We start from the raw sequence: 14172 nt of genomic DNA, 5'->3' as shown, positions 1-14172 counted from the left end.
TGCATCTGGACGGCCAATCGCGCTTCTGCTGTGTTGCCTGATCAGCTCAGGTGAGTGAAATGACAGCTCGATGGTTCAATGAGACGAAACAGTCAGAAACAGGAAACAGTCAGCGCAGAGAGCATGATACCGACTAGTTTGAAACACTAACGTTTTTTTTGGGCTTGTGATCCCTCACAGTAAATTCTGCTGTGAGTGATGCACTTGCAACAGGTTGTGAATATCACTGAAGTGCAAGCAGGTCAACCAAACAGTGGTTTTTACGTCTCAGATTGTGGCGTTTTTAAACATTGACAGAGGACTAAAGAGGTCTTCTGTTTCACTCTCTTAACTCGTGGTCGCTCAGATTCTTTGTAGAAACACTGTAGTTGAGTTTGGGAACCTCAGGTAGAGAGGATCGTCATTTAATCTGTAGTACGTGTACAGTATATGTCAATATGGTGCTATGTGATATACTTATTTTGATGTATTTGGATCTTCACAAAAATGAATTGAATGATGAAATGATTAACAGATGACCTCATAAAGTAGATTCAAAGATTAGTAGAGTATTTAAATGCTGGTTAAATGTTAATGCATCAATGATAACAATCCAACATTTGAATAACCCTCTGAAAGCATCTATTCTTTCTTTTTTTAATACTCAAAATATATTTTTGCTACCAATGCTTTTACTTGAACATTTTGAATGCAGATGTAATATTGTTACTTATACCTCAGTGATGGATCCCGGTGCTTCTTCCATCACTGAAATATGAGCTGGAAAAATAGTTTCACTTTGATTTTTGACTTTTATATCGGCTCTGAAGATGAGACTGTCGATAGAGACGTAACCTGGCAGTTGTCTTGTGCCACTCATTTTGCAGACTGGCATGTGGGAAACATGACTAATACATTTCTGACGGCCGGTATATGCCGACGCCCACTCCAGAGCGCTACTGTGAGTGAGGTCATCTGATAGGCAGCAGAACAACCTCGGGGTGCAGTGGAACAATGGTCATAGAAAAGAGGAGCGAGTTCTTTGACTTGGGCAGGGTGTCCTTCCTTCCTCAGAGGAACACACTGGGTGTATTCAGCGCGCTACGAAACAATGGTTCACAATAGATCTGCTAAATAGGAGTATTATTTCACGAGATGGCAAAATTCAATTGACCCTTGCCTGTATTGTGTAAAGACGGGGGAAATGAGTTCATACAGACAACATGAACAGAAGCAGAGATTCTTATCTGTGATGAACGTGACAGATACTTAAATATATATAGTATATATACTGTATACCGTTTAGAGTCAGATCAGCTCCAATGTATTTTATATCTACTTAGTTTAGATGATTAAAGATTATGAAATGTGTATTCTTTGAGAGAAATAACCTTTTCCTGTAGTGTCTATTCTAAACATGACTGTAGTGAAACTCCTCCACGCCACACCGATGAGCATTTGAGTTATATTTATTCATAAAGTGACTTATTGTGTCTTTCTTCCTCTCCCTGACCACTCCCGTGACCTCAGCTACCTCCTCCCCTGTTTCCATTTTCACACCTGCTCCACCTCTTCCATGGCACATGTTACCTCCCTCCCCGTCTCCGACAATCCTCCCATCTCCACCCTCTCCTTCCCCCGGTGACTCAGAGACAACAGGAGAAGTCGGCTGCCCTCTGACGCTGTCTCCCCCCACTCTGGTGGTCAGGTATGTCGGGAACAGCACGGTGATTATTTCAGTGAGGTACGGTGGCTCAGAAGTTAAAAGGGTTCTGTGTCTTTCTTTCCTTCATTTCAAAAGAGTCTCAGGGGTGGAGGAGATTTACACGTTTGCGCCAAAGTAATGAGACACATTATAAAACTCTGCCATTAATCTGCGCTTGTTTGGAAGCCGATGCACATTTAAACAAGTGTTAAAGAAAACGGAGAAAAGCCAAGCAACGCAGACAAATGAAAATAATTTGACTTTTGCCCAATTGTGCACAAATGCAGACACTAAAAGTCAAGCAAACATAAAAAAGCTTGCTCCTATACTTTGATAGCATGCACGCATTTTTTATTTGTGTTACCACTGACCTCACTGAGAAGCGTACTTTTACCCTGTTTCTGTGTAAATGTATGTAAACTAACTGTCAACTCTCCTGTCACAGGTTCGGAGATCCAGTCACAGCGAACTGCTCTTTATCAAGGACTGGCTTCTCTCAGCTTGGTTGGGTAGTCTCACGGGTAATGAATGCTCTCTAATATATGACTTGAAAACCCTGTTAGCTTAACCCTCAGCCTACCGACATGTTTAACATTCAAGGACTACAGACTGGAGTCCCCAAGAATAAACTACTGTAAGAAACAACAGTTATTGCAAAATGTTAACTTATTTCTTCTCAAAACATTTTTAGTTTTGTAATTAATGTTGTCTGAATAAAAAAGCAGATAATTATTAAAGGAAAGTTAGTTAATTTTGTCTTTGACTTTGTTCTTGTTCTTGTGTTATTGACAATTAATGACTAGAACAGAAGTCCAACAAAAGAGCGCCATTATTTTTCGTAGCTCCGAATGCTGGAGACCAGCTGGCCGCCCCACATAACGTTATATTGAAGCCACCATTGGAACAGAATCCTATAGCTTTGTGATTTGTGATCTTCTGCAACTCTAGGCAGATCCTGATCTCACGACGGATCGGTTTCAGGTCTGGCGTGTTGACAGCATGACTGACTGGAGCATCAGGCCTACGTGCTTCGTACTATCTGAACAGGGACCGTGCGACATTCATCTCCCTCTAACAGTCTACAGTGAGTGAAGACATTTCTCTTTCTGACGTGTTAGAAAAAGAATCCTCTTTCCTCTTTTGGTTTTATATGTTGATCTGTCTCCACAGAGCCTCCACGTAGTGTGTCCATCAGCTTTGTTGACCCCACTGGGCCGATGTTTGAGGGTCAGCAGAACACTCTGCAGTGTACAGTAGAGGACGTGGCTCCTGTTGAAAACCTCACTGTGACCTTCTACAGAGGACGGACAGTACTGAGTCAACAACAGTCCAACATCAACGACACAGAGAAGAAACCATTGACTGACATCTTCTCTTTAAACATCACCCTCAGTAAAGAGGACGATGGAGTCCAGTACTGGTGTGAAGCAAAGCTAGAACTGGGACCTGATGGACCACAGCTCCCTCCAGTGGTGACGTCACAAAACATCACCACCACTGTGTACTGTGAGTTTGTATCATTTTTACCTCGAAAGGCTTTTACACACCGCGGGGTGTGACGAATAAACGACACGAAAACGCAAAATACTTTGCATCAAAACTATTGACACTGGCAGCAATGCAAATCTGCGACAGTTGCAACACTTATTTATTAAAAGGTTTGAATAGATTTGCGTAGCCAAATGACTAATTACCGAGATCCTATTGACCCAGAGCAGCGTCTGGCAGAGTATGAGGTACATTGTTTGGTTTCAGCTACTGTGAGCTAGTTTATTGAGTTTACATTTTGCAAAAACGCTCCTAGTGACTTCACGTTATGCTTGTAAATAGTTACACATGTGTTTACCTAGGGCTTTTATTGTAAAAGGTAACGGAAGAAAGTGGATCTGGTATGCACTGCCTTTGTCAAGGTTGAAAGGAGTAATTTGCCATCTATGTTCGGATTGCAGAGCCTCTGTGTTATAGTGTACACTATAGTGTACACTTTTAATATTTCCGTTCCACACAACGTGATTGGTTGATGTTTTTTGGCGGTGCAAAAACTCATGACAAAAAACAGTTGGAAAAAATACATCAACTCCAGTTAAGAAGTCTTTTCATCTTTTTAATATCTCACGTCCTCTCACCTAATTTCTTCTGTGAAACATACATCCATCTTGCTTTTCGATCAACCGTCTTTCCCTCCCTCATTCTGACTTGTCTTTTCTCTCAGTTGGGCCACAGCTGATGTGTCCTACAAAGCTGCAGGTGAGAGAGGGAGCGAGTCTCAGCTGCGAGGTGAGAGGAAACCCTCAGCCGTTAGTCACGTGGTTCAGAGATGGACAGGTGGTTGTCCTGCCCACTCACTCAAGCAGAAAGGATGCTGGGAGATACACAGCCTTTGCAGAAGGACGTCTCGGACAGAAAAACTTCACAGTGGAGGTGGAGGTCCTTCCTGGCCGTGGTACGTCTACATGTCATCAGTCCCATTGTTCTTTAAAGGAGTTCTAATGCAAATGTTTAAACTTGTCTTCCTTCCTGAATTTCTGAGAAATGTTTTGCGCCGTTATCTTGCATAATCAAAAGAGGATTTGAGTATAAATAAGTAAGAATTCCTGTATTGGTTGAATTAATTTGTCTCTTCCTCTTTCCAGGAACTACAAACGGCTGTAATGAACATTTCCTGTTGGCCGTCTTGCTGATTCAGATGATTAACTTGCTGTAAAGCCTCAAACAAGTCAACGTGACCTGGGATTCTTCTTTCCACGCTTTCTGGATGAGCGGCTCCCGCTGTGAGAAACGTCCGTCAGGGACGACTCGTCGTTTTGTGTCTCTCTTCATTTGTACAAATGGCTCCGTTTCATATTAGCGTCTTATTTTTCAAATTCATTTTCAACATCTCAGGTCCCATTAGAAGCAGATGAAGTTCTCTTTTTGGGAGCTTCTGCCCAGGTACATGTTCTTACAGAAGGTTAATAAACTGGCCTCTTTGTAATCTGCACAAAACTTCGCTTTCATATCTTCCAGACTGAAAGCTGCTCTAGAAAGAAAACAGTCATGTACAATGTAATGATCAAGGACCATGCTGTTATCGGTCCACCTCCCTTGCCAGAGGATGTTTATGGACTGTTTGCATCCTTTACCAAACCATGTTTCAGTCTCCTGTGTACATATGTTCAATTTTCTGTAGTATAAAGAAACATCAAAGTAAGGCATCTACAGTTTTTTTTTAACATTGCAAAGCACCTGGGGCCGCATTCATGGAGCTTACGAAAACAAAGAGTTGCTCCCGACAAAATATTAGATAATTATTACAGTTGAGACAAGATCCTGGTAAATAGAGAGGTTATTCAGAAAGCATATTATCCCTTAAGAGAACTCTTCAGGTGAAGGGAGGAGGACTGAAGAGTTTCTAAAGCAGAGGAGAAAATGGTGGAAAGACAAAAAGGAGAAACATTCTCCAAACGCTGAATGACGGAGTTAATAAGATCTTTTGAGATAAGATACTCCTTTACTAATCCTTTACTCCCACAGCAGGGACATCTGCAGTGAAGGAGACAGTACAACAACAAGAGACATCAGTAAACAAACAAGATATAATAAATAAAATGGTGAAAAAACTAAATAATAGTAAACAGACTGGTTGGATTCACATTATTGCACATAAAATATAGATATTGCATAATGAAGTAAAAAATAAAATAACCAGCAAAGTAAATAAACTAGCATAAATATAACATCAGCATGTGAATAGTGCTGCATAAGTAGGCGTGTGGTTTTTTTTGTAGGATGGCTCAGTTGCGCCGTCTCATAAATAAATAAATAAAAACATGGCTACATAACATGTAAGCTTTTAATATTTATTTATTTAAAGTAAATCATTCACAAATACAAGTCAGCGAAAGGCTCGTTATCACTGGTGACTCTTCAGAGGTTTCTCACTGATGAGAAACATAACGAGTGAGTCATCAGTACACGTACCACTTCTCCCTTCATGGGGCAAAACCACAAGAATTAACTCTTTTCTCTCAGATGACACACTCATCCAAACAGAGAGGACATGACGGCACATCTTTGGCAGAGAACCACAACTTGACAAATTAATATTAGCTCAGCTCATTTCCACAGCCGATTCTGGTATTGTAACTCCTGTGTCCAGTCCATCGCCAAGGAAACTGCTGCCAGAAACAAAAGCACAACACATACAAGACTTATTATCCATGTTCAAAAGCACAAAACTAAATCTTTGGGTTGCACTTTGGCACCAAAGTAAAAAGATGCATCCTTCAGCTGCTTTGATTGTTGCGTTGTATCATCTTAAAAAAAGAGACTACCAATGGTAATTTAGCTGTTAATCAGATTGATGCTGTTATTAGAAAATTGTATAATATAAAGATTTACTGACTGGCTTTTTCATGAGCTTTCAACCAAATCTAATGTAAGCAGGTAAATATAGGTTTTTGCTTGATCTGCATGGACGTAAAGTCTGCCGTTTCGCTTGGAATTGATTCATTTGACCATCTTTATGGTGTTTTAAACACTCTGCCCAATTCAAAGTGAATCACTGTAAGATCACCCAAGTTTCATCTACAAAATATAAATGAATAAAACGTACCGTGTGTAAATCTGCACCGTCATTGGGTAGTAATGTCCTCGTCATCAGAGATGATCTGCACATGGCTGGCATCCATGTGCCTGGCAACCTGCAGCAAATTGGGCAAAACAACATGACACACCCCACTCATTGGGAAGCCGACTGGGCTGGACTGAGGAGGAGGAGGAGGAGAAAGAAAAGGAGGACTTTTGGTGTCCACCCCAAAGCTCCAGTGCTGAACTGAACGTTTGTATTTCGCAACAGCTGCTGCTATGAGCTCCTGGGAAACGGAGAAAGGTTGCTCCCGAGCCAGCGCTTGATCGGCGAGGAGATCCAGAAGTGACCGATTTGGAGCAGATGTGACGTTGACCGGAGGTTTGTCCGCCTTCGCGGGTGTAGAGGAACCAGCATCCACTGCCACCTCGCCCGTTGCACTCTCAACCCTTTTCAAGGCAGCGGCTTCCTTCTTCTCAGTGCCGAGCGACGTAGAGTTGCTGCTATTTGAGCTCACGATAATGACGTCGGCTGCCTCTTGGGCGAGTCCTCTCAGTGGCGGAGGCCCCTGGAGAACGCTGCAGCCGTCCGACGTAGCGCGGGGGCCACCGACAGACGGCTGCTTCTTCTCAGGCCGAGCCCTCTTTACTCTAAAAACACAAGTGAGACATCAAGGAGATTTGATTTTTGGACATCCTTTTTAAAAAAAAATTAAAAAAAATTAACAAATTGACTTCTCATGACATCTTCAGGAGCTTTTAACTGCTTCTAGACAGGCTGGTCTCAGCCAGCATTCGTAGTGATAGCAACGAAAAACAATGCCCCGTAATTCGCAAATATTCCAAATGAATTTGTATGTTACCAACGTAATCATTAATGAGGAAGTATAAACAGCTACCAGTGATCTTTCATTCTCTGCGTTAAAAGAGAAGTCGATGTTTTCGCGGCACTGTAGTCATTTGAACCCAAACAACCAGCTTTTCCTAAACTTAACCAAGTAGTTATGTGGCCTAAAGCCAACCGAGTAGTTTCCTGTGAAGACGGAAATTCATTTTGTAAAGACCGTAGTCTTAACACGTGTTGCGTGAAATTATTAACTTTTCGTAAGATTTCATACAAACTGTGGTTTAAGAATACATTGTTCTAGGAATTCACATAAATAAAAAATAGTAGGTGGAGCTTAACTCCTCATTGTACTCACGGTAATGACGTGAAGAGGCTCAACATTTTCCTGCTCTCCCTGATCAGCACCCTGAAGAAACAAGTGTTGAGTAAGGACGTGTCTGCATGTACAATCAGTACAGGAGTACCTTTATGAAAAATCGGGGTTTTACAAGCGACTGTGTGAAGTTGCACCAGTGTCACATACCTGGATTGCATCCACCCCTTTGGCCAGAGCGGTTGGACCTCATTGTCCAACATGGTCTTCAGGTGGTGCTCAGTCTCCTGACTCCCTGTCCCTTCCTTCTTATACCTCTCCATTCTCACCCTTAACACCTCACACAAGCTCCCCCTGTAGGAGAGAAAATGTGATCAAATAGGCAGAAAGTAAACACGGCATAATGTGCACTTAAGCATGTTACTTAAAAAAAAAAAAACAGTCTTGGATTGAGGTCAATTGCCTTTAACAGCAAAATTATATCAAAACATCCGTTTACAAACTCAACTCGTGCAGTGATTTAAATGATACGAGTTTTACTGCACAAGTTGTGAGTTTGTGAGCCGATGTCTTGGAATAGTTTTGCTGTTAACGCGGCTTCCATTTACTTCAATTCAATAAGGATTTAGTCCGGTCACCGTGGCGGCATGCAAGAGGAACTATTTCTTCATGAATTCCAGGTAACATGCGACGAGTAATTGATATACAAACGGTCGTTTCGTGGGTGAAATATTCCTTTAACCAACATTTCAAAGGATCTTTATCATATCTGACCTGATCTCTTCGTTCCATTTGAACGACTTCTTAGGACCGCCTCCTCTTCTCCCACCTTTCTCCTCCACATTGTCCTCTGGGCCAACATTCACCTTCTGCTTCCCTTCTTTCTCCTCCTCTGTGGCCCTGACATGGACATAAGGAGAATCCAAGATGATAGAAAAATAAAAGATATATACATCTCCAATGAGCACAAACTCTTTGAAAAGAGACAGATATGCACTGCATTAAATTATAGATACGGCAATTCTTGGATATTAGCTGCACAGAAATGTTTATTGGGAAACAAATATTGACATTTCAAACGTCACCGATGATTCTAATAAGATCTATAAAATAAATGCCTGAAGAGGGAGTAACAGCTTTGATTGAAGCAAGATCAGTAGATTTTACATATAGCTAGTAAAAGATCAAACTGAATGCATTTACAGCCACCTTATGTGGACTGTTGGTCGGTTATGTATAGTTTTATAGCAGGTATTCCATCACTTGTTTTTGGCCATTTCAAGTCAGCATCTCTACACTTTTAACGTCACGTCAATCAGTATGAAAGAATAGACTCCTGGAAAATAACTCCCTACATTGTTGTTTTTATTGTATTCATTATTTATGATATGTTTCCATACCTATTACACAAGATGAACTTACTTTAAAGCCTTGACCTGCTCATACACTTGGCAGTTTTGGTTGAAACACGCTATCTGCTGGGGCATAGCTCTGCCGATGGCCTCCTTCAGTTTCTGCATGGGATCGTCCACATCTGGCGGCTCCTCCTTCTCAGCGTCAATATTCAAGAAGCGAGTCACACGCGGACAGAAACCTCGAACAACCCGTACGACCCGTGACAAACATTCAACAAGCTCACCGTGTGCGCGAGAAACAGTTTCTTTACGCGTTTGAGGAGCGTGTCTCTGCTGCAGGGCAGGAAGGACGACAGGTGCGTGTACACCTTGGAGCGCAGCTGGACGCCCTGCTCCCGACACTGCACCTCGATACTGGATCAATAAACGGGGAGAGAGCTGAAACCGTGTTTGATATTACAATGGACAGCGAAAGCAAAGAATATACATGATTCACAGCATGGTTATAAGCTAGAGATGGTCTGATTTGTGAGCACACGGGCCTCTCGTCCATGAGATGTACGCTTCCTTCTGCGTGGCGATACAGTGGGCGGGTGTAGTTCGGTAGACAGAAAATAGTTCCTACATGAAACTGCTCACATCAAGGTCTGTGGATTATCACACAAAACACAAAGTGCAACCGACTCTGATGGGAATGTTATTAGTTTTGCAGGTATGTGTTCACAAACCACAGTATTGGACACCTTGAAATTCTGACCTGATGGAGGGCATTAAATCAAAAGGTTAAGCAATCATTCATAATTCATCCTCAGGGAGACATGACTGTTTGTCCCACATGGTAATCCAGAAGCTAAGATATTGTCAGATGGACATCGCCTTCACAGCAGCCACATTGCTAGCGTGGCTAAAAATATAAAACGGTAGGTGACGCACAATTAGCAGAAATCTTGACCTCTGAACCTTAGATCAGTGTGAACAGCAGCAATGTTTTGACATTCACAACTGGATTCTGAGTGTTTGCTTCATCTGTGTTGTTCCATAACTCACTCTAGCAGGACCGAGTTGATTTCTGGAGTGAAGAACTTGAGCTTAGACTCTCCCTCAGACGTCTTGGCAACCTGAAAAATGAGTGCACGTCACGCGTGCATCCATCCATCCATCCATGCACTTGTCCAACTACAACTGATCTCTCAAACACAAGTTACTTGGCTTCAGCATACACAAGTAACAAAACGCATCTCTTACTGCCATGAGTCTTCGTATGCTGTCTTCCAGTCGTGGGGGAAGTCCCTCTGGCAGCGGGACGCACTGATGAGTTGAGGTAGAGCTGCTTTGTGACGAGGGCTGGATTTGCTCTGATTGAGGCTTCAGCTGCAAGTTGGTCTCCGGCTTTGGAGGTTGGACTTGAGGGGCGGCATCGGGCTGGGGCGGATCGTCCGCTTTGGACCTGAACAGCTGCGTCTCGGTCGCAGGTTGTGCCGCCATCTTAGGTGACGAAGTCTGTTCGGTGACGTCTAATAAAGAGTCTAAATCGATATCGAAATCCACCGCGTTGGCCGCTTGGATAAGGGCGTGGTCATTGGTTGAGCCGATTAAACTGAGGAGCGGGTCAGTCAACCCCGACCCTCCGCCCCCGCCTGCGTCTGCCGGACACAGAGGGATGGTGACGGCAGCCATGATGGCAGCACTCTTCTGATTTGCTTTCTCCTTCTTCTGACGCTCCTTCTCCTTCTCCCTTTGAAACTTCTTCAGCATGCTGGTGACGCTCAATGTGCCGGCAGCCTTTCTCTTCTTTTTCTTCCTCATCTCGTCGTCCGGTCCGATTTCAGACAACATGCTGCAAGATAAGACACGTTACGCCTATGAGAGAATCTGATCAAATTGAAATGTTCGAGCGTCAAAAGTCTAACTGGCTCTATAGAGGAGTGGAAACACCTTTGGTCAGCCTCACCTTGAGTTGGGATCCATATTTGTCATGATAGCTCCACCTTCTCTGCAGCGCTTCTTCTTCTTCTTCTTCAGCTTATCCCGTCCTCCATTGACGCTACTTTTCTAAAAATTTGAATGTGTTGGAAACTTTAGTACAAAGAACAGTTTTGGCAAAACAGTCACTTATGAAACAGCATTGAAAAATGTCTTCTTAAACTGAAATCTGTTCCCAGAGAACAACAAAACATCCATTTCAATGCTTTCCATGTTTTGTTTTTTTGTTTTATTCCGAGATGCACTTCTTACTTCTGAGGGCTCGAGTGTTTCCTCTTCGGTCGCGAGGTCCTCAGTCTCAGAAGCCCGGCGGAAGTGCAGCATGCCCATATTTACATAGAATCCACCTAATTTGGTTGTGATGGAAGCCGGCACAAATTCGTCGTACTACAGAGACCAGCCAGAAATAATGTTATAATTTCATTCAAATAGATTTAGTCAATAAGAAAGATATTAAAATGAATACGCCACAGAAGAGGTTGAGACAGATTGATGGACCTCTAAACGTCCAAATTGGGAACAAATATGAACAGAGCCAACACATTTATGAGCCAGAAATCCTAATAATTATAGTAAAAACAAAAGGCCTAGATATATCAAAACGGTCTTCAAAGATGCAGATATAGAAAATACACTATGGGGGTTTCAAATGTGTGACTCACAGCCTCAGAGTTGTCAATGAAAGAATCCTCTTCATCATAACCGAATCCGATATCAATCAAGTCCTGAATGCGGTCCTCCTTAGGTTTACCACCCTGCAAAGAGAGGATGCAAAATACTGTTGTGCTGTTTGTAAATTACATCATTCTGATTTGAGTTCAGTTTGAGTTTACTCAGACAGAGAGTCAGTAGTCCAATTCAAACGAACGTAACAGTTTCAAAACAGGACCCCAGTCTTCATTATATTTACCAATAATGCAGGTTTGCAAAAATAAATAAAGAAGTACTCACATATTTCTTTTCCAACTTCTTTGAAATAGTAGCGACCTCATCGTTGTCCCTCTTTTCGTCCTCTTTAAATCTGCTCATCTAAAAACCATTAAAACAATAATAAAAAACAGTTCTGTGTCATAATGTCGCACATTTAGCGTAGCATATAATCTCGGACAGATTGTCAGAGTGTCACATGAACAAAGGTGATCGTATACACACTCATTGGTGCAGAGTCTCCAATCATTCTGATGAGAAGCTTTTTAGAGGAAAAGGCAGCTGGTGCAAAACAACTCAACAGAAAAGGCAAAATAATAAAAGTAATATTGAATTTTCTAATACAATATGTATTGCAAAAGGATTCTTTTTAAAAAAAAAAAGACTAAAACAGCATATGGCATTTTAAGTAAGTGAGAATCACTCAGTAAATAGTCAAACAATGACAAACACCAATCATAAGAGTCTTAAAATGTCCCATCAGAAGGTATTTGCATTATTATCAATCATGATATTGATCTGACATGAACAAAAATTTAAATATAAAACAGCAATCGGTCTTTTACAGCTGTAACCCACAATTGTTTGTAAATTATTGAAAAACTTTATTGATACAAGTCCAGTCATGACCCCTTCATTGTATTTTATTTTGTTAATTCAAGATGTGAGATTGACCTGTGGATTGATTTAGTTATTTTTTGTTGAAGCCAGATTATTGAATTGCAGCCCAGACCGTTAAAACCATCAATTAACTTTTTAAATTCGGATAAAAATCCCACCTTGTTGTCAACGAGCTGACTGTAGCTGAACTCCGGAAAGCTCCTCTCATCGGCCTCAAATAACGCGACCTCCAGCCGGACTGTGCCGGTGTCGGCGGCTCCACCTGAACCGCCGTCTTTCTCCTCCTGCAGGTCACCTGACGGAGGCTTCTGGTCCGAGGCCGGTCCGCCAGGGGACGAAGGTCCATAATCACAGGACAACGTAGTCAACTGAACCCTCCGAGACTCAGCCATCACAGCTGACCGCAGGCTCCCCGGTGTGTGTTTGAACGACGCTTCAAGGGCCTAATTAAGTAGAAATAGATGCAGGTGTGCTCGAGTCACGTGGTTGAGCACGCACGTGCTCAGCTGCGTCACAACTACTCTGGACACCGTTGAAAACTTGATATGTCAGTTATACAGGCTTAGCTCTGATATATGTTAAATATCGCCAAAGGATAGTAGTTTATTCTTATCTTTAATAAGTTGTAAGGTTGTTATTTACATGAATAAAACACATTTAATTGTTTTGGTTACTTTCCTTCATCCTTCCAATTTGATTTAGCTTATTTTAGCACTTAAACGCAGGACATGTGAAACAGCTAGCATGTGACCCGTAACCAAAATCCACCTACCTGCACCTTTAACACTCACAAATAATTAGAATCTCGTTTTGTTTAAACAAAAACCGAAGAGAGAGAAAAGAGAGAGTTTTTTTTGTTTTTTGTTTTTTTTACATTTGAACAGAGCCAATAATTACATTCGCCCTGTTTCCAGTCCTTTAGCAAAGCTAAGCTAACCGGCAGTTCATAATATGTTGCTACAAAGATGAGCAAATAAACCCCTTTCCCCCAAAAAATGTTGACATATTTCTATGAACAGTCTGTGCAGCGTCATTCTAATACAAAGTGCAGATATGAAAAAGAAACATTTGCTATGTTTTCTTTAGGCTACACTCCTCTTAGTCCAGAGCTTTAAAGCACCCCCTTATTTATTTAATTTATTTTACATCTTACAACTGTTAAGCCATCAGGGTATTGATGATGTATGCATTGCAGATGTTCAACATCAGCACAAAGATACAGCTGCAGTGGATTTCTGCTGCTGCCACCTGTCAGCATATCATGCTGAGGAGATGGAAATCATCCTCCATCCACCTGGACACGTCAGAAACACACTTTTATTTTGAAGGGTTTCAGAGCTTTGAATGTAGGTTACCCATCCAGGGTCCACAAAAGCCACGAAGGGTTACTTTATGTCAGTTCCTTTAGGGTAGTTTGATTACTTAGCTTGCAAATAATAGTGGACGATGTCCCGTAAGGCAAGGCAAGTTTATTTGTATAGCACATTTCAACAACAAGGCAATTCAAAGTGCTTCACATAAAACCATTAAAAGCATCAAAACATAAGGCAAAAGAAAAGGAGATTTAAAAACAATTAAGAACATTCATTGAAACATTAAAAACAGTCATTAAAACACTAAAAAGCAGTGTAAGAAATAAAGTACAGTAGTAAAATGCAGAAATGCAGGAAATTGATTAATATCCTTGAATCTGGTTCCATTAAAGGCAGCAGCAAACAGAAAAGTCTTCAATCTTGATTTAAAGGAGCCGAGGGTCTCAGCAGACCTGCAGCTTTCTGGGACTTTGTTCCAGATATGTGGAGCAGAAAAACTGAATGCTGCTTCTCGTTGTTTAGTTCTGACTCTGGGAACAGAAAGTAGACCGGTCCCAGACGAC

At 41.7% G+C, this 14172-nt stretch overlaps 2 protein-coding genes and 1 long non-coding RNA gene across 3 annotated transcripts; 2 read left to right on the top strand and 1 right to left on the bottom strand.

The window, feature by feature from the left end:
• The first annotated feature begins 912 nt into the window (after positions 1 to 912).
• Positions 913 to 3243, top strand: LOC142950116 (uncharacterized). Its single transcript, XM_076092014.1, has 5 exons — positions 913 to 940; positions 1510 to 1687; positions 2130 to 2205; positions 2633 to 2768; positions 2855 to 3243. The coding sequence occupies exons 1-5, from the start codon at positions 913 to 915 to the stop codon at positions 3241 to 3243; spliced, it is 807 nt and encodes a 268-aa protein (XP_075948129.1).
• A 101-nt stretch (positions 3244 to 3344) lies between these two features.
• LOC142950047 (uncharacterized) lies at positions 3345 to 4878 on the top strand. The gene is made up of 2 exons (XR_012954122.1): positions 3345 to 4127; positions 4318 to 4878. It is a non-coding gene; the product is annotated as an uncharacterized LOC142950047 (long non-coding RNA).
• A 1419-nt stretch (positions 4879 to 6297) lies between these two features.
• LOC142950149 (ubinuclein-1-like) lies at positions 6298 to 12688 on the bottom strand. Its single transcript, XM_076092052.1, has 13 exons — positions 12429 to 12688; positions 11700 to 11772; positions 11411 to 11503; positions 11001 to 11135; positions 10717 to 10817; positions 10011 to 10602; positions 9813 to 9883; positions 9050 to 9179; positions 8833 to 8960; positions 8185 to 8310; positions 7621 to 7764; positions 7453 to 7503; positions 6298 to 6901 (listed from the first exon to the last, which is right to left on the bottom strand). Exons 1-13 carry the CDS (start codon positions 12686 to 12688, stop codon positions 6298 to 6300), a joined length of 2508 nt encoding a protein of 835 aa, XP_075948167.1.
• Positions 12689 to 14172: the final 1484 nt, after the last annotated feature.

This window comes from Anarhichas minor, unplaced genomic scaffold (assembly GCF_050575085.1).
Source record: "Anarhichas minor isolate MPS153535 unplaced genomic scaffold, ASM5057508v1 ptg000014l, whole genome shotgun sequence".
Classification (NCBI taxonomy): domain Eukaryota; kingdom Metazoa; phylum Chordata; class Actinopteri; order Perciformes; family Anarhichadidae; genus Anarhichas; species Anarhichas minor.
The sequence above is the reverse complement of the archived record's forward strand: the minus strand, read 5'-3'. Positions and strand labels throughout refer to the sequence as shown.